Source organism: Cavia porcellus, unplaced genomic scaffold (genome assembly GCF_034190915.1).
Source record: "Cavia porcellus strain 051 isolate PalLab524CR breed Dunkin Hartley unplaced genomic scaffold, mCavPor4.1 scaffold_5, whole genome shotgun sequence".
Classification (NCBI taxonomy): domain Eukaryota; kingdom Metazoa; phylum Chordata; class Mammalia; order Rodentia; family Caviidae; genus Cavia; species Cavia porcellus.
Window position 1 is genome coordinate 12039141 of NW_026947488.1, and position 18823 is coordinate 12057963.

Consider the following 18823-nt stretch of genomic DNA (forward strand, 5'->3'; position numbering starts at 1 on the left):
CTTTGGGGGAAGGGCCAGAAGTTGTGTGGTCCCACATCTGATGGAAAAAGTGGGTGAGGACACCCCGGGGTATTTTTATTTGACAGAAGTTGCCATAAATGATAAATCATGAGGTGTGATCACAGGACATGGTGAGGGCTTAAATTTTTAAAAAGGACAGTGAGACACATTGCTATGGATCACCTCAAAGTACCAACAAACACACTTATCCGTTGTTCTTGGCAATGTATCTTTACTGAAATAATTTTTTAAAAATGTTACCATGTCTTCCCTTATCTGTGGCCTCCGTGCCGGGCTTCTCTATGTCTTCAAGCGCCCTCACCACTGCCGCCGGGTCGGTGCAGGATTCCTCTCTGTGGCTCAATCATATTCACTTGTGGACGTGGCACGCACCACACTTAGTTTATCTGTTTACACATGGATGGACATTTTGATCATTTCTGCTTTTTCTGGCTGCTATAAAGATTTGTGTTCATGTTTTTCTTTTCTTTTGAGGCAGGAGCTCATCATATAGTGCAGGCTGACTTTGAACTGACTATGTAGCCCAGGCTGGCCTCAGACTCACAGGGATCCTCCTGCCTCAGCCTCCCGAGGGCTAGGGTTGCAGGCTTGCAACGCCGTGCACGGCTGCATGGTTTCATTTCTCTTGGGTATGGGACTGGGAGTGGGATTGCTGGTTCATGTGGGAATCTAGGAGCAACATCTCGAAGAGCTGCTGGTTGGTTTCCACAGTGCTGCACCGTTGCACACCCCCACCGGCAGTGCCAAGGCTCTGGCCTTTGTCTTACACTACAGTGCTGCTGGCTTCCCCCTGCCCCCCACATTAGTTCTCACCCCCTCACATGCTGCAAAGTGGGCTCTTCAAGATACCTGTGTTCTGATGCCACTGGACCCAGTGCCTCTCATCATAAAGTTCACAAATAATGCAACTGACCTACTTATATAATGAAAATAAGTGTATGTAACACATTCTCTCTCTCTCTCTCTCTCTCTCTCTCTCTCTTGCTCGGTTTTTTGAGACAGGGTCTTGCTACATAGTTCAGGCTGGCCTTCTGATAGGAGGATCTGGCCTTGAACTCTCAGACAGACCTTGAACCATCGTCTGGCCTAGAAATCCTCCTGGCTCAGCCTCCACCAGCTGGAGATCATGTGTGTTTTGATGCTGGAAGCCCTAGCAGGGCAGCCAGGTGTGGAAATTACAGTAGAAACACTGCAGGCGACTGTGACCAACACAGGGGAAGGCAGGTGTGGCCTGCAGGGCCGGGTGGCTGTCAGTGCTGTCGGTGCCGAGTAGGGGACGCCACCTGTGAGTTCCTCAGAGGCCACAGTACAGCCTTCCTCTACTCACGGTCCAGGCAAGGCGAATATGGGTCACTGCATTCCAGAAAAACTCAGTGTCTACAAAGACCATGCTGAAAGCTCTCTGGGCTTACATGTAACATGGAGTTGGGCTCTAAATTAGCTAACAGTCCTGCTGAGGGCCCCTGGCATGGACTTTTCCTGGTCACTTCATCTACTCTTTTGGTTTTCAACATAAAAAGAATTCTTCACGCAGATGTTTCTGACCCCCTGGCATCCACGTCCTGTCCCAGAGCACCCTGTGCGGCTGAAGACCGTTTGCATTCCTGGAGACTCAACCAGGCTCTGGCACATGCTAAGCAAGTGCTATCTCATGGCTACATCCACATCAGATAGGGTCTTGCTAAGTGGCCCAGGCTGGGCTTGAACTTGTGATCCTCCTGCCTCAGCCTCCCGAGGGTCAAGGGCACAACACGGTATCACTTTCTTTGTCAAGGAGACACAAAACCCAACACCTGCTCTTGCAAGGTTTATTTTGGTCATGGTTTGCAGAGGTTCAGTTCATCGTCAGCTGGTTCCAAGACAGGACAAGATGACAGAGGGGCACGGCTGGAGGGCTGCAGGGCTGGATTTATGACTTTTCTCTTTTTATTCCCAACGCTCAACATAGTGGCTCATGTACAAATATTTCTTTTTCTTTTCGATGTTGAGGATCAAGCCTAGGGCCTGGTTCATGTTAAATACAGAGAATCTGACCTACAACCCCAGCCCCTCAAACATTCCCTGATTGGACAATCACATTAAGAGAGTCTCTGGGACTCTTCGTTGAGGGCCCCTACTCTATTTTCTCTGAGTAGGTGCTTCTTTTTTTTTAAGCATTAAATAGTAATTTTAATAAAAACACAACATTAGAGACATTGTAGGACTTCAAAAGCAGTTAATAATCAAACCAGAATGGGTATCTTATTACATCTTGTCATCTTCAGAGTAGTTGCCTCTACTCTAAGACTTGATACTATCAAGCATACCAAATTCGAATAAAATCAGTTAAGACAAACAGCGGTCTAACAAACCAGCTTCAAGTAAGATCAGTCATAGCAAGACAATGTACGTAATACAGGCCTTCAATTTAAGTTAATAGGAGTTAAGGATATTTACTGTAGTGTATTCTGCTATTTTCGGGATAGCTTCTGTGCTCTCAAATCTAGTATGAGTAGACAAACTGGAACAAAATATCATCAAACTAAACAGAGCGATAAGACTAGTGTGGCTTTTAAATCCTGATACACTATTAGCAATGTCCTCTTTTTTAGGCAGTTCCTCCCCTTTCCCTTTCTCAGGATACTTTGTATATTTTGGGTCCCACTAGCTCCTTTAGTTTTTAGATTAGGGGGGCAAGCTGTTATCAACCTCAGTGTTGCTGAACCTTTTATTCCTGAGCTTGATCTTGAGCTGTACTCTTTTACTTACTAAAGCCACAAGGTTTTCCTTCCTTCTAGCTGTGTAGTTCTCTATTTTCCAAATTGTCATGACTTTCCAACCTATCTGCAATTGCTGGACGAGTTGTCCCTATTTCTCTCTGGTTTTCTGTCACATAAAGCACATTTTCTCATCTTTGACTCTCAGTTTATTAACCCTCTTTCAGGTTGAGTGTATTTCCTATTCAGAGCATCTCAATGGATCCTGCCTCCTAATCTACTCTGCCTGTGTTTCTTTTGGTTAGTGTATCAAGGCTGTATATATTAGAGATTATAGCCCTTCTCTGCCTCATCTCTGCTATTCTATTCTTCTGCTATTATTTGTCTACTTTACTCCTTCATTCCACTGTCTGCCCCGTTCATTGAGGCCTCTCTGCCACTGTTGCTGGAATCCTGTTTTTTTTTTCCTCTCTCTCTCTAGAATGTCCTTCATTATGTTTTGTTGGATTGGTGGCCATGAACTCCCACAGTCCCTCCTTGTCTTGCAAACACTGTTTCTCCATTAATTTTGAGAGAGCGTTTTTCAGGGTACATCAGTCTGGGTTGGAGGTTATTTTTTTTCAGGGCTTGGACTACTTCACTCCAGGCTCTTCTTGATTTGATAGTTTGTGTTGAGAAGTCTGTCGCTATTCTGATGAATTTTCCTTTGTAGGTGATCTGCTTCTTTTCTCTGACCACTTTTAATATTCTGTTCTTGTGGTAGATTTCTGGGATCTTGATTATTATATGTCTGGGTGTAGATCTGTTTTTGTTGTAGGTGGCTGGAGTTCTGTATGCCTCATTTATCTGGATATCATTTCCTTTTCCTATGCTTGGGAAGTTTTCCTTAATTATTTCTGTGAATAGTCTTTGTAATTTATTTGTGGTTACTCCTGCTTTTTCGCTCACATTTTTTATTCTTAAGTTATAGATCCTCTTGTCATCTTCTAGCCTTTGAATTGTTACTTCCTGGTTCCTTGTTATTTTTAAGAGGTCTTTTCTTCCATGATCACACATTGCAAATCTATCTTCAAGTTTTGAAAGGCTAACTTTAGTTTCTGTCAAGGCATTTTGCCAGCTTTAAGTGGAGTTTTTAATTTCCTTGTAATCTCTTTGGATCTGTTTCATGTATTCTAGATTTTGTTTATATTCTTCACCTCTTTCTCTTCCTTTTCTGGGTTCCTCCATTCTTCCATCTGTGTCTTCTTGAGAGGGGCTTAGCATTTCTTTTATTAATCTTTTTATATTTTGCCTCATTTGGGTTAGAATTTCAGTTTTAAGTTCGCCTATGAGGTCATGAAGGTATTTCTCTATGTCCGCTGATGCTGTGGTTGATGTCGCATGACTACTGCACTGGATCTCTTCTGTATTTACCTCTCCTGGACTTATTTTCCCAGGGTCAGTGGTTGGAGGTTTTTTCTTGTTTTTTTCTCTTGTCATGTTTCTGTTTTCTTTCAGACAGGTGTGTGGTGGAGGTCTCAGGCCCTCTCTGTATTGCTGACAGAGCTTTTCTGAGGGCTTGCTGCCTTCTCCAGTTTGCTGTTATCTGAGGTGCACACAGGGATGACGCGGGCTGACCTCTCTCCTCTGAGCCAGTCAACCAGCAAGTGCCTTTAGCAACTTAGCCTGTGCTTTGTGGATGTCACAGGGTAGGGACAGTTTTGTCTCTGGCTATTGGGTCCCGACTAGGGGCGTGGCTCAGCCCAAGCTGATCCCACCAGTCCTCTCTGTGCCAGGGGCGGCTGACTGATGCCACCGCAGCACCAGACTCTGCCCTACTCCAAGATGTCTTCCAGCTGGCCACTCCTGCTGTAGGACCCAATTTCCAGCACTCACTGCTGGAATTACGCAGCTCTCCACCTTGGCTCCACTCCACGCTGTGCCATGTCCTCCCGCCAAGGGCCCGGCACTCACCAACTCCTGTTATTGGCGTCCGAGGCTTCATGTGACCTTGAATCATCCGACTCCAAGACGCTCCCAGCACAGCGCAGGACCCATCCCAGTAAGCGTGTCTGGCTCCAGCCCTCCACCCACGTTTTTCCTTTCTCTTCCTATTTTTCTTCAGTTTCCTCCTGGGTCTTGAGGATCCCTCTCCCCTCATCTGGCCCTCTCCATGGTGTCAAATCCAGCACCTGAGCTGTTTTTCCCAGAGAGGCTCTCCACCCAGCTACCTAGAAAGCTGCTATCTTCTTGTCTCCCCCCAGGTGATTCTTTTTTAAAAATTTTTAAGATCTTCCTGCCTCAAGCCCTGAGTGCTGGGATGATGGGTGTGTGCCACCATGCCTGGCTCAGCACGTACTTCTTCAGTTCTGCCCAATAAAGCTTTCTATGCCTCTCTCTGATGCATCCTGAAAAGTTCTTTAAAAAATAAAACAAAGCTTTTATTTCTTACCTGCTTCTTTGTCCCAGGTGCTCTTATAGGATAGTCCTGTGCCCAGTTTTTATGTCCCCACTGCTAAGACAGCTTGTTGTGTTCTGTGGAGAGCAGTGGCCAAACACTGGGTGAGTGTACAAAAGCAAAGTCACTGTGGGGCCACTGTGCCCCCGTGAGTGAGCTGGAGACACAGGAGGTGTGCTTGGTCATCCTCTGCAAGCCGTCCTGCGACAAGGTGGGGTGCACTGGAATTCTCTGTGGCTGTGACTCAGAGGACCACTGTTGTTTCAATTAGGTTCACAATCATCCAGCTTCAGCTTCTGTGCCACAAACCATCCCCAAACTTCAGGCAAGAGTCTGGTCATTTCTCAGGATCCTGCGAGCTGGTGTCTGGGTGTTTTGCCCACTGGCTTCGCTTGGCCAGCATCTGGGGCTGTGTTCACTTGGCAGCTGGAGGGCCAGGGTGGCCATGCTCACCTGCCCGGCTGTGGTGCTGGCTGTCAGGGGACTCTTGTCTCTGAGTAGATGTCTGCACCGTTTGTGGTCCTGAGGTTCCAAGAAGGTGACAGTAAAGGCAGAGAGTGGACAGTAAAGGCCAAAGTGGGCGCCCCGTGGCTTTGCCCTTCTGGGTTCGTCAGACTCAGGTGGGCGCAGGACCAGGGTCCGGTTCTGACAGGAGGCTCAGCACCCACCTGAGGCCGAGAGCTGCAGGTTCCGGGGGCCTCGGTGCACTGTCTTCCACGCCTCCGCCCTGGAGTGCGTGCTTCCTCTGTGCCCTGTGAGGGGCAGCTCTGGATCTTTTATCTTTTGCAGGGTCGGAGGATGCTCGGGAACCTTGGTGTCGCCTCCTCCAGGCCTGGAGAGAGAGTACAGAGGGGGGAGGGGTTACACGGAGTATGTTCTTTTCCACACGATGGTTGGTTTTGGTGATACTTGCTTGTGTAAGTCACATGTTCTTTCCTTCCCACTTGCCTTATTTTTCTTTCAAGGTAATGAATGGGACATTCTGGTTCATTCTGCAGATTTGACCGCACTCATGCCTGGGGGTTGAGGTTGCGGATTTGAGAGGCAGACTCCCAGAGGTAGGGCCTGGGCTCTTCGGTGACAAAGAACAGTTTTGGGACCTGGGAAGAGCCTTTACGTTCCTGTGCTTGGGTTCCTGCCACACTTTAGTGGGCTCCTGGGGGGAGGGAGGTAGTACACACAAACCACGTCATGTGCGTAGCACCTGTCGTTAGGCACTGGGACTGTATGTGGGCTGCTCATTACAAAAGGCAGCCAGGGAAGAGCCAGCTCCCAGGCTTGCTCAGGGTCAGGCAGGCAGCGGGCAGCCTCTCCCTGGCTGGCTCTCCGCAGGAGTAGCTGTCGGCGAGAAGGTGGTTTAATGCTAAAGCATTCTGGAATCTCTTAGTACACCCACGGAAAGCCACGCCAGCCTATGACTTGTCCTGCCCACGGCTGGGTTTCCTTGCAGCCCTATTACAAGATTTTTGTGCTTTCGATATAAATTATAAATCTAAACACATGCAGAGCTTGTTTTTCCCCAGAGCAAATTCCGACCAGCATGAAATCAGCCAACCCAAATAAATTGTGTGCTGAGGCTTATTGTCTCCTTCGCCGTGTAAACTGCTGGGCTGTGGAGAGGCGCTTTGAAGAGGGTGCACCCCCCAGCACCACCAGCATCGGGCTTCAATTTAGGCAGCACATATTTGAACAGTTTATAGAAATTAGTGGCAAAGAAAACCATGCATGGAGCGGGGCAAAGGGGTCTTATCAAATTGTACAGGATGCTTTGGGGGTGTCGTCAGAAAGCACAAGAAGAAAGCGGCAGCTGTGAACTCGAGGGGAACTGCCGAATTCCTCCACCAACAGAGTCATTCTGGGAATGCAAAGACTGCTCTCAGTGTTGTGTTTGTAAGGAAATGACAGTCACCACGTGGAGAATGTCAGGTCCTCCGAGGAGCCCTGTGGGCACTCACATGCGCAAAGTGTTTACTTAACTGGAACCAGTTTCTGCAAACATTCAAGTCTGAGGTCCCAAGGCGGGTGTGGAGGGCATCTGGGATTTTCTTTCAGGTCAGAGCTCTCGGCCTCTGCTAATCCCCCAACTAATAAGTTTCCCTGACTTCAGAGAAGGCTCATTCCTCTGCTGAACTAAGGTTTAGGGTGGGCTGGCCTCGGCCAGAAACAGGCCTATGTCATGCCCGAGAAGCTCGACGGAGTGGCTTCTGTCTGGCAGTCTGGAGTTTACCATAGAGGATCAGAGCGGCCTGGAGGGAGGCTCCAGATGGGCCGAGATGAGAGCAGAGGAGATGCCTGGGGATGGTGGATGGGGATATTTATCTCCAGCAAGAATCTAGCAATAGGGACATTTAGTCAGAGTTTGCAAGGGAATAGATTTTATAATACAGGATTATTTTATAATATTCACCCAAAGAGTCCAGTGCAGAGGAGTGCAGATCTGTCCACATACTGGAGACCCAAAGAAACCAGTTGAGGGTCTGATTCTCATGGTAATGTCTTGCATAAGTCCAGCTGAGGACCTACAGTTTGTGACAGTGTCTCATGCAAGTCTGTATCAAGGATCTGCACTGGGAAGGCCCAAAGGCCAGCGGTAGAAGCTAGAAAGTCTGCACCAGTACGATGCAGGATTTGTGCCAGCAGCTGAGGGGTCTGCACTGGAGCCCGGAAGTGATGCTCAAGGTAAGGACCAGAGCTCCCTGAAAAGAACCAAAGCCATCCTCAGCGACAGCAAAGACCTGAGCTCCTCTGATGATGAGAACAGCCAAGTTCATATCAGGAGAATCAGCGTGACAAGCTTCTCCGGGTGAATCAACAGCACCACCTTCCCAGCCCTCAGTTCTCCTTTATGCTGCTGCCCACAGCCCTCAGGTGGGCCCTCCACACCCAGTGCCACGTTGACTCAGTTCAGCTGGGCATTACCAGTTGGCTGTTAGTTAATCCACCACAGACACTGCTGTTGGTGCTGGAAGTTGATGGGGTTTTAAAGCAGGAGAATTTTGATGTTACTGACTTCAGGAAAACGGCAGGCTTTAACCGGTAGGTAGCATGGGTTTGGGAAGATTCTCGTCCTGTGAAGCAGCATCCTGACCCCCTCAGTTGGAGTGGGAGAAGCAATAAAAGAAAAAGAAAAAACAAACAAACAATATGAGGTTGTGGGACCTTTAGGAGGTGCAGTCTAGTGGGAGGTCACTGCAGATGTGTCCCTGGGAAGGGATGAGGTCGTTCTGTGGAATTCTGGGTTGGTTCTTTTGAGATGGAGATGTTATAAGATAGAGAGAGCTGGTCCTCCTACTGTCCGCTTTCTGTCCTGCCGTGTGACTGCCCCTCTGCCGTGCACACTCATCGTGAGGCCATTGCCATAGTTTAAAGCGACCCCAGCCCTCACCAGCGCTGCTGCAGTGCTGTTTGCTCTACTGGCCTCCAAACCGTGTGCTAAACCAGTGTCTTTCTTTATAAAGTGTCCAGTCTCAGGAATTTTGTTATAGCAACAGGAAACAGATGAATACATAAGTTGAAGCACTTTACATTGAATGTCATAGCACTTCTCTAATTTAAACATACATTGGGCAATCTGTGAAAATGTAGAATCTGGTTCTGAAGCCAGGGGGTGGGCCTGGGATGCTGTGTTGACAGCTTCCCAGAGGACACCCAATCACCACTATTTCAACAAACAACATTACTTGCTCAGGGTCACACTCAGGAAAATGAAGAGAGGAGAAGGTGATTCCTTGGATGAGCTCCAGCTGTTTAGAAAAGATAAGGTATTAGCCCGCGAGGAGGGCGAGTCCTGGGGAAAGAGGGTTGTAGGCTGCAGACCACAGAAGATGCTGCTTTGGGAAGACAGAGGAGAGGGTGCCAGGCGGGAGAGAGAGCAGAGACCCCAGGCACTTCCCTGGGGGGTCCCCTTCATCCTGGCAGGCAGAGGCCTGGACCCCACCTCCACAGCCTCACCCTACACTTAGCATACAGAGCCCTGCGGGGCTGCATGGACACCTCTGTCTCCACCAGGACATTTTTTCCTGATAGGGGAGTTGGGCTGACAGTAACATTCTGGTTACATCATACTGTGAGACTTCAGGGACAGAGACATGCAAATTGCTGGACGGTGTTAGAATTGCTGTTCCAAGCTGCGTTCAGAGCCAGCCTGGACTGCATAGCGAGACCTTGTCTCAAAAAAAAAAAAAAAAAAGAAAAAAAGAAATGCACACATATGGGGGCTCGGGAGAGGGACCCTCTGGCCTGCGGCTGCAGAAGGCAAGAGATGAGAGTGAACCCCTTAGTCCACATCGAGGCGGTGTCCAGATGCATCCAAGTTCTGTCTGCACTTGCTGAGACCCCTTCTTGGGAGGAGCCCCATGGATGGGCAAAGTCCCAGAGCAATGGGCAGTGAGTGCGGGCACTCTGGCACTTGGGAGGCCATTTGGAATCATCCCAAATGTCTCAGGTTCCTGCCTGGCTACCTCCTAGCCCAGCGTTCCCCAAAGGCAAGCAAGACAGGTGTCTCCCTGAAAGCTTTGGCTATTTTTTATTCTTTATTTTCGCCACCTGGCCTCTTGTGTATTTAATATTAACATTTATATTGATTTGCTTCCCCCCAACTTTTTTTTTTTTTTTTTGAGACAGGGTCTCACTATGCCGTCCAGGTCATTTTTGAACTCATTGTATAGCTCATACTGGCCCCGACGTCACAGCAATCCTCCTGCCTCGGCCTCTGGAATGCTGGGATTAAGGCATGCAATACCATCCCCGGCTTCTCCCAACTTTTTTTTTGGCATCAGGGATCAAACTCACAACTGCGTGCTTGCAAGGCAGGCGCTTATGCCACTGAGCTAAGTCCCCAGCCCTTCTCCCAACTTCTTATTGTGACAAATTCAGCATATAGGAAAGTCAAAGAGCACTACAAAAACATTCCGTATCCCTCACCTATATTTGCCAATTGTTACCATTTTCGTCACACTTGCCCTCTCCCTATTCTTTCCACTTACATATTGGAAAACAAACACCCCCTTAAAGATACTTCAATAAGCTCTTCCAGTTAGAATAGCTTTAGATGTGCAGCAAAGTTGCACACAATCAGAGAAGCTCTATGCAATCCTTTGCAAGGATTTTGACATTGTGTTTCCCTTTGTGGTCTGTGTCTCACATTAGTCTGATACATCTGTCACCACTAGCCCACCAATCCTGATACATTATTACTTTTCTTAGCGTTTCCTTAGCTTTTCTCACATCTGGTGGACTCCCTTTTTAAGATTTGGATGTTTATGAGTTCATGTTTGCAGGAGGTAATGATCACATTCATCACGCGGAGTTGATACATGTACATAACATACTTTAACTCTTCCTGCAGGGTGGACTCATTTGAAAACGCTAAAGCATTAGAAGCAGGAAAGTATCCATGACCAGCGGCAGGGATGTGCCAAGCACAGTTCTAGCAGGGTGCTGTTGGGATGGGGCTTGGCCTGGGGTTGGGCACCTGTGGAGGGAGATTAGGCAGTGTTAGGGGAGTGTGAAAGACAGACTGGCCCCAAGCTGAGACTTTCTCCCGGGGCCAGCGGGACCTAGAGAATGGCCGGAGGAGAAAATGACATTCTCACCAGGAGAGTCAGTGCCCCTTCTGTGCATCACCCCCTGTCAAGCCTGAGTGCCATCTCTGTGAGCCCCGCTTTGGGAACACTCTGAAGTCTGGCTCTGGGTGTAACAGTGCCAGGCTCAAAAAGACAGCAGCTTCCCTCTGCCCTGGAGGACTCTGGTTCCTATGGGAATTAGATTTGTCTGCGGCATCAACCCCGCCAGGTCTTCTAGAGCCTGAGGGCATTTGGCAAGTGCAGAGCCGAAGGCCGCCCCCTGGAGGACAGCGCGGGCAGTGCAGGAGCCTGCACAGAGTCAGGAGCCCATCGCTGCTGGGGGGGGGGGGGGAGATAGGGGCCGTGGCCTGCTGCCAGCACTTGCAACACTCATCCCTTTAAAATGCTGCGGAAAGCTTCCGTGTTATGTACGTTCCCGAAACCAAGTCCCTGCTTTCTAGCGTGGGAATCGTGACCTCTTTCTCAAGAGCCTCAGCTGGCACAGTGACTGGACCGCTCTCCTGCCCTCCGGGGTTTCCTTGGGGAGAAGTCACCTCGGCTCCACCGTGACCCCCCTCCACACACACACACTATGACTCACCCTAGCGCTTGGGGGATGGCGGGGTTTGTGCCTAAGGATTGCTGTTTGTCCCCTGCCCCAGCTGTCTGTCCCCAGAAGCAAAGATTAGTAAAGATGAAACTTTCTCCAGCAGAGGTGCAGTGTCCCTACAGAAGGAAGCTGGTCTCGCTACAAGGGATAGACCACTTTTCCTTTCCTTTTCTTTCTTCTTCTATTCTCTTTCCTTTTCTTCTCTGTATGGTTTGTTTGAGACAAAGTTTCACTATGTATAGCCCAGGCTGGCCTCAAACTTGGGGGTGATCCTCTTGTCTCAGCCTCCCGAGGGCTGGGATTACAGGAGTGCACCACCCTTTGTTTTTTGGGACAGGGTCTTGCTATGTAGAACAGGCTGGCCTAGAGTGCATGATCGTCCTGCCTCAGCCTGCCAGGTACTGGGACAACAAGTGTGTGCTGACACACTCGGCTTCCGTTTTCATTTTTAGAAATGAAATTATTACAGATTAGAGCATCGCCTCCAGCACCCTTCCTGGAAGTAGTAACTCAGCTTGGTTCTGTCTTTCTGGCTTTAGATGTTTTTCTTGCTGTCATTTCAGGAGTAAATAAGGGGTTAAATAAATAAGTAAATAAATAAATTAAGTAAATGGTGAGCAGGATTACATTCACCAGGCGCTGGGGTATAACACTGACAGTCCTCCTAGCTGCTCAGGAAGCCGAGGCAGGAGGATCGCTTCAATCTAAGAGTTCAAGGCCAAGCAGGGCAACGTAGCAAACCTCATCTCAAAAAAGCAAAAGAAAACAAAAATCCCAAATCGATGGGACACAGGATGATACCGAATGTCCCATGCCGTCTCCCTTCTCACTCAGTAATTTGTCCTGAAGATCCGTATCTCTTACTGCGTATAGACCTAGCCCTTTGAAACCACCGCGGGGGGCACTGAGTGTGACTCTTTCCTGCTTCATTCAGTGAGTCATGGATGGTGGATGGCTAAGTGCCTGTCCCGTTTCCTGTGATAAACAAGTGTCCTGTGTCCAGGGCAGGTCCTGTGCAGGCTCCCTGCGAATGTATCTGGGTGCCATTTTGGTTGCGGGAGACGCACATTCCCATCCCTGGAGGTCTTGCTGAAGACCCTGCAGGGTACCGTGTGTGCACTGTGGCTGTAAGGGGTATCTGCCTCTGTTCTTTGGGGCTGTTTACCCTGGGTGTCTTTTCTGAGTTGGCTTCAGGACGGAAAGGAGCCAAGGTGAGGGAGACCGAAATTCATTTTAGGTGCTGCGTGGTTCTGGGTGTGGTGCCCGTCTGGCCTCCCCTCCCTAGGTAGTAAATGGGGGCTTTGTTTCTGGTCCATCCTCCAGCAGACTCAGAAAACCGAGATGTGCTAAGTCGACAAAAGGAACCTCTTGTCCCCAGGCCTGGATCTCACCTTGAGACACAGAGACCTGGTGGGTCACAGGTGTGGCACATGCACAAATGTAACAGAGGCATGAGGTGGAGGCCAGCCAGGACCGTGAGGTAATTCTGTTATTAAAAATCAAAGAAAATGCAGTGAAAAGGCCGGACCTTTCCTCTGTGGATGCCAGGGACCAGGGACCAGGCCAAGTGAATTCATCACCGCGGGGTAACTGGGAGGTGCAGGGGGCAGAAAGGACTCCAGGGAAACCCAGGACCAGAGGAAGAGGTGTGTGGAGGGTCAGATGCAACGGAAGAGGGGGACGGATGGGAAAGAGAAAAGCAGGAGTGAAGTGGGAGGAGGAAGGGGAGGATGGAGAAGGGAGGGGAAGCCACGTCCCTGTCTGTTTGTGATTAGCATGAGCCGGTGCAGAGTGGAATAAACAGAAACCTCCAGGCGTCCCCTCCGCCCCCTCTGAGGCAGAGCAGGAATCAGAGGCTCGGTGATTAATCGAGGAGCATTCAGGACACGACCACAAACACTGTGCGGACTTGAAATTAGCTGCCAAGATGGGAATGGGGGGTGGGACGTCATGGGGTGGGGGCCCCGCCTGCTGGGGGCCAGCGTGGAATTCTCCCTGGCAGAGCTCAGAGTGACACTGACAGGCAATCGGCCATAGCCAGAGCAGCAGGCTGCATCCGGGGGGATCGGGAACAGCCAAGGGGCCCCCAGGCAGGCTTCCTGGAACCCCAGTCCACAGCTGGCGCCCACACCCAGCCACCGCTAGATAAGAGTCCTTGTGGCTTTATCAGAGCCGGCAGAGCACGACCCTCTGCACCCAAAGGAAGACTGGGACTCAGTGGAGCCCCAGGGCCATCTCCCAGCCAGACAGCTGGTGCCAGCTTGAGTCCTGGAGTCCCGCGGATGGGAGCTGACGCTGGCTCACAGCAATAGAGAAAGCCTGGCAGCCGGGACAGCGGAACTCAGACCTCGGTGTCCGGACTTGCTCGATGGTGAGTGGAAGCAGCCCCTCCCTGCGTGTGGTGTGCCGTGTGGACGGGAGGTCCTGCCGCTGCCTGGCGAGCTGACCAGACTTCTAGAAAGAGGTTGGGGAAGGGGGGTGCGGTGCTTCCCCAGGTCCCACCTGGAGCTCTCTAGGCAGCAGAAGGGAACCGCGGCTGAGGCAGGGAGAGGATCGCAGAATTCTGCTGTGTGGCTTTGGGCAGATGCTTTCCCCTCTCCGTACCTCTGTCCATCTCTAAATGGAGCAGTTAAAATGGTGCTCTTTAAAAGACTCTTACCATGATGCTATTTCTTGTGCCTCTGCTATATGCCAGATGCTTTTGGGACTTCAGAACAGGAGTCCCCAGGATTCTCCCTGTGGGCTAAGAATTATTATTGTCATTGTACACCGAAGACACAGAGGTCCAGAAAAGTGAAGTAATTTGCATGAGGTCACACAGCCCATCGGGGGCAGAGATGAAGATCAGAGACTTAGGTGTCTCTGATCTGGCTTTGCCTGAACTTAAATGCCCATCTCCAGTGGCCTGCATTTTTCGTCCTGTACGTGTGACTGTCCCAGGAAGCAGGGGAAAGGGAGTGTTAAAGGCACACGCAGGCATGACCTGCAGAGGGGACAGGGTGGGCAGAGGAGCCCACCCTGAACTCAGCCTGCACCTACCAGGATGGGATGTCATCTCCGGCATGGCCATGGTGCCCTGGGATGGGACAGGGGTTCCTGGCCTGCACAGGTCCCTGTGCAATTCGCTGGGTTGGCAGTGTGTTGTAGGAGGCTCCTGGGGTGTGACAGAAGAGAGTTAATGTCAGAGGTGGAGAGAGCTGGGGGTGGGGAGAGCGGCACATGCATTGACTAGGTTTTGTTCCAAGTTTATTTTGCCTTTTAAAAATCTGTTTCAAATCATTATGGGGCTGCACAGCTCCTTAGGACCAAACAGAATTGTGAAACACATGCAGCGCTTTCCACACGCCTCCCCTGGAGGAATCACAAATTAAGACCTCCTAGGCTATTTGCATATATGCCCCTGCAGCTGTGGCTGGCAGCATCAGGGGATAAGATGCAGATAAAGCCAGCTGTGTGCCTGGCACGGAGGAGGTGGATGCAGTTGACATCCAAGGGCCAGGAAGTCCACGGCAGGGATGCAGCAGGTGGGAAATCCCTAGGGGGCCAGGCATCTGGCCAGGGGTGAATGTCCTAACACCCATATGTGGCCTTCTTCTACTTCCTCTGGAAAATTCCAGCCCACAACAGTTCTGCATGGATGCAGCCCTTCCTTCTTTCGGGGCCTGGCTCGGAAGCTCTGCCCCAGGGACCAGTGGAGACCTGAGTAGTGGTGGCCCTAGCTCTAGCATGAGCAGCTAATATGCGCCCCCCTCACCCCTGATCCATGTCTGCTTTTGAGTCCTGGGGAAGCTGGTCAGTTGGTTACCCTGCCCAGGTCTGCCCTGGATTTTGTGACCTTGAGCAAGTCCCTTCCCTTTTTGCAGTCTCAGTTTCCACATCTGTGAAACAGAGGGATTATTTTAGGAAATGTGTGAGATCTCCTCTAACCAGTTCTAAGATCCTGAGGCTCTGGTTGGAGGAGACCGCTGCTCCAAACTAGGTGAGTGGGGCTAAGCATAAGAGAAGATCTAAGCAGGCAGGAAAATCTCCCCCTGGAAGTGCCCAGAGCATTTGGGGGTCCTGAAGGCAGGTGGGGCTTAGGCAGACAGCCACAGGCCTGTGCCCTGATGACAGTTGTTGCTCATGTCAGGGGCAACAGCTCTAGGGCCTGTAGCCTCTCCAAAGCCTCATGGGTGGTCTCGATCCTGGTTTCTGTGCCTCAGACCTGCTGACTGTGGGGCGCCCATACACTCAGGCTTGGCGTGTGTTCTACTGTCCCCCAGTTCTTTCTGGGGAGCTCTCTACACAGACCTCACCTAGCTCACGAACAGGTCTCTTGCCTTATTTGCTGTTCCTCTCTCCTCTGAGCCTCTTGGAGAAGCTCACTGCCACCCAGAGCACACTGAGGCTCACAGGGGCTTCTCTGGATTCTCCCCAGGCTTCCCATGCTTTCTGCCTGAGAAGCTCTTGGCTCTGGGCAGATGCAGGGATTATGGCTTCTTCCCCATCTTGGCCCCATGCTCTGCCATGTGTTCCCAGACCCTGTGTTGCACTGGCGCCAGTCTGTGCAGCCATTGAAAGCCAACTGTCAGATTTTTAGGAATTTGGTAAACTGGTTGTTAAAAAATTACATTTCTTATAAACTTCCAATTAAAGAAATTATATGTTTTAAAAACATGACTAGTACTCAAAGTATATCACTTCGCATTTTTTAAATCACTTTTTTTTTTTGAAGCTGGGATGGAACCCAGGGCCTCACACATGCTAAGCACAGGCTCTGCAGCTGAGCAGTGCTGCCCCAAGAAACCACACTTTGCTGTTTCCTGACCTCCCGAGGCAGCCTACACCTGCCCCACTCACCTGGTGCGCTACTGCCCAGCCCTTCCTAACTCCATTTTCCAAGATTTCAACTCGGTAGCTTGAAATCGGCTGCAGTAGGAGTATTTACAGGATGGAAGTAGGCCAAGAGTTACAGCTCAGGACTTGATTTATTGTTTTGTTGATTTTCTGGATTTGAGAAAGTGAGGAGAAAAAGCTAACGATGCTGATGAAACACGCAAGTCTGTTGGATCCACCAAAGGGCGAGGCACTAGTTCAAGAGCTGGGTGAGCTCAAGTACAGTAAACCATGAACCAGTTTCCTTGAAGAACCACACTCTTTCATCCACAGTAGCTGATAGGTTTTTCTTGGCTCGACAGAGAAGCAAAGGCAGGAAAAAAAGAAAAACACCTTTATTGCAGGCACGGGAGAGCTGCAGAAGACTACAAGCTCCCTCCAAGGCAGCGAAGCGGTGAGCTTTTATGCGGTTTGACGGGGGTGGAGTTTGAAGGGGGCGGGCAGAATGACGTATTGACAGCTGATTGGTGGAATGCTGGCGCGATCAAAAAGCAGGAAGTTCAATGTAGGGCTTGGAAGAACACGGAGGTCAGTAGTGAAGGAACTCGCTGTCGCTGTAGGGCCCAATGTTATCTATGTTGGGCAGGCACCATGCTGAGTTTCGAACGGGCGGAACCTATAGTAGCTGTAAGGTATAGACGGAGGAGCTGGGGCGAAACCCAACACAGACGTGCTGGGAGCCCTGAGACGTGTCCTGCTTCTGTTGCACACGCCACGCCTGCATTCGCTGGGTGTTTCCAGGGTCCCAGCAGCAGCAGCCCTCTGGTAATTCCGTTCCCATCCAGGCCTTGCTCCTGCCATCTCTTGTGTTGCTGTGCAGAGAATGATTCTTGAATAGAAATGGCATCTTGGAACGTGTTAAAGGAACAGCGAGGCAAACCTATGGGGAAGTTGAAACAACTTTCTATTTTTAGACGCCTTCAGAGCCAGGTGGGCCGATTCCAGTTCTCCTGGCCTGCAAGCATGAGAGGAAAATGTTTCTCTTTCCCAAGTCCCACCTCTGCGTTCACTGGCCAGGAGGAGGCCGGGAGGGACTTCAGCCAAAAGAATGGGACAGTGACACAAGAGGGGACCCGGGCCATAGCAGCTCTTGAAGGACAACAAATGGGCATGTTGTGTTTGTTCAGCCCTGGCACTCACCCTGGGGAACCCTGCTTAAAGCTAGGTGTCTACTGTTTTAGACCTTCCTCTGGCTCCTTCAGTTTTGTCTTTTTTTTATTTTTTATAACTTTAATTTTCAAAAGTGGAATTGGGCTGGATATGTGGCTCAGTTGCAGAATGCTTGCCCAGTATACATGAGTTCTGGGATTTCATTCCCGGCACTAAAAAAGAGGAACAAAAAGGAAAAGAAAAACCAAACGTTGGTGTGGTGGTACACACTTCTTGTCCCAGCGATTCAGAAGGCTGAGGCAGGAGGATTGCTCCAGCTCACATTTGAGACCAGCATGGGCAACATGGCCAGACCCCAACAAACACCACCATCAGCTTCTCAGTGAAGCCTCTGTGATCTCTGTTTAAAATTACAGCCCTGCCTCTTGCACCCCTGGCCTCCCTTCCCCCCTTTCCTCGTTTGCCTAACATGTCATGTATTTTTCTCTCCCTCCCAATCCCCTTCCAGAATGTGTTTCCAGGAGGCAGGAATTTGTCTCAATGTTGCCTGCCGTGCTCACCACTGTGTACTACAGTGGTTCTTCATTCAGTGCTTGTTGGAACACAGTAGGCACTTCCTAAACACTTGACAAAATGTTCCTTTGCTGTTGCCAAGGTGACAAGGCTCCCTGGCTCTTGGGAGAGCCCTGTGTGGGTGGGTGGGGGACTCTGGAGCCAAACGCTGGAAAGCCAATGTCCGCTCCAGACCAATTTCCAGTTTGGCCACTGATCGTCACGGCCATCTAATGAGGCCAGGCCAGCACAGGCTGCCTCGGTCTCATCGAGCTGAGACCGCTGGGTACTCAGGCAGTTGCACACAGCGGGTCTGGAACACCTCTCTCGCAGAGGCTGCTTTTCGGGCTGAAGCATGTGTAGACATGGTTTTTCTTTGCAGGGGCGGGGGTTCGGTTTCTGTTGCTGATTAGTTCTGCTCGAGAACAGCTTTTCTCAACAGCAGCACCTTGACTGCCTGGCCCTGAGTTCTGCTGATTAGCTTAAAGTCGGGAAAAAGTGATTTTCCTTTCCTTCCTGCACCCCCGCCATGAAACCCGACTGTTAGTGATGAAAGAGGGCCTGTGGATCGTTTAGTTTTCCTTGTCATGACTCCAGGAAAAGCTGGAAAAATAATCCGTGGGCCCTGCTGGCCAAACCAGAGTGAGCAGCTGGCAGCCCTTGCACCTGAGTGGTCCGGCTTGGCCCCAGATGGTGGAGGTCGCACTCCCGAGGTCCTGCCTCTCTTACTGACACCTGCTCCGGGCCAGGGCAGCAGGGAGCATCCCTGGTGGTTGTCCAGTGACTGTTTTCTTTCCCAGATTCCAGAGACCTCTGGCAGAGGGCAAACAAAGCTGGGAGAGGGGTTTACAGGGGGACCCCAGTGCCCAGTGCCACTCTTAGCCGTGAGCCTTGGGCAAGGTGCTCAACCTCTCCCTGCCTCAGTTTCCTCATTGTAGAGTGGTGGTGACGGTGCCTT

At 50.4% G+C, this 18823-nt stretch overlaps 1 protein-coding gene across 1 annotated transcript in view; it reads left to right on the forward strand.

Moving 5' to 3' along the window:
* The first annotated feature begins 13163 nt into the window (after positions 1-13163).
* The window catches only part of Ripor3 (RIPOR family member 3), a 61204-nt gene continuing 55544 nt past the window's right edge, over positions 13164-18823 (forward strand). The window contains exon 1 of the mRNA XM_063248171.1: positions 13164-13699. Coding sequence (XP_063104241.1) covers positions 13697-13699 — 3 coding nt within the window. The 5' untranslated portion in view covers positions 13164-13696. The remainder of the gene's footprint in view (positions 13700-18823) is intronic.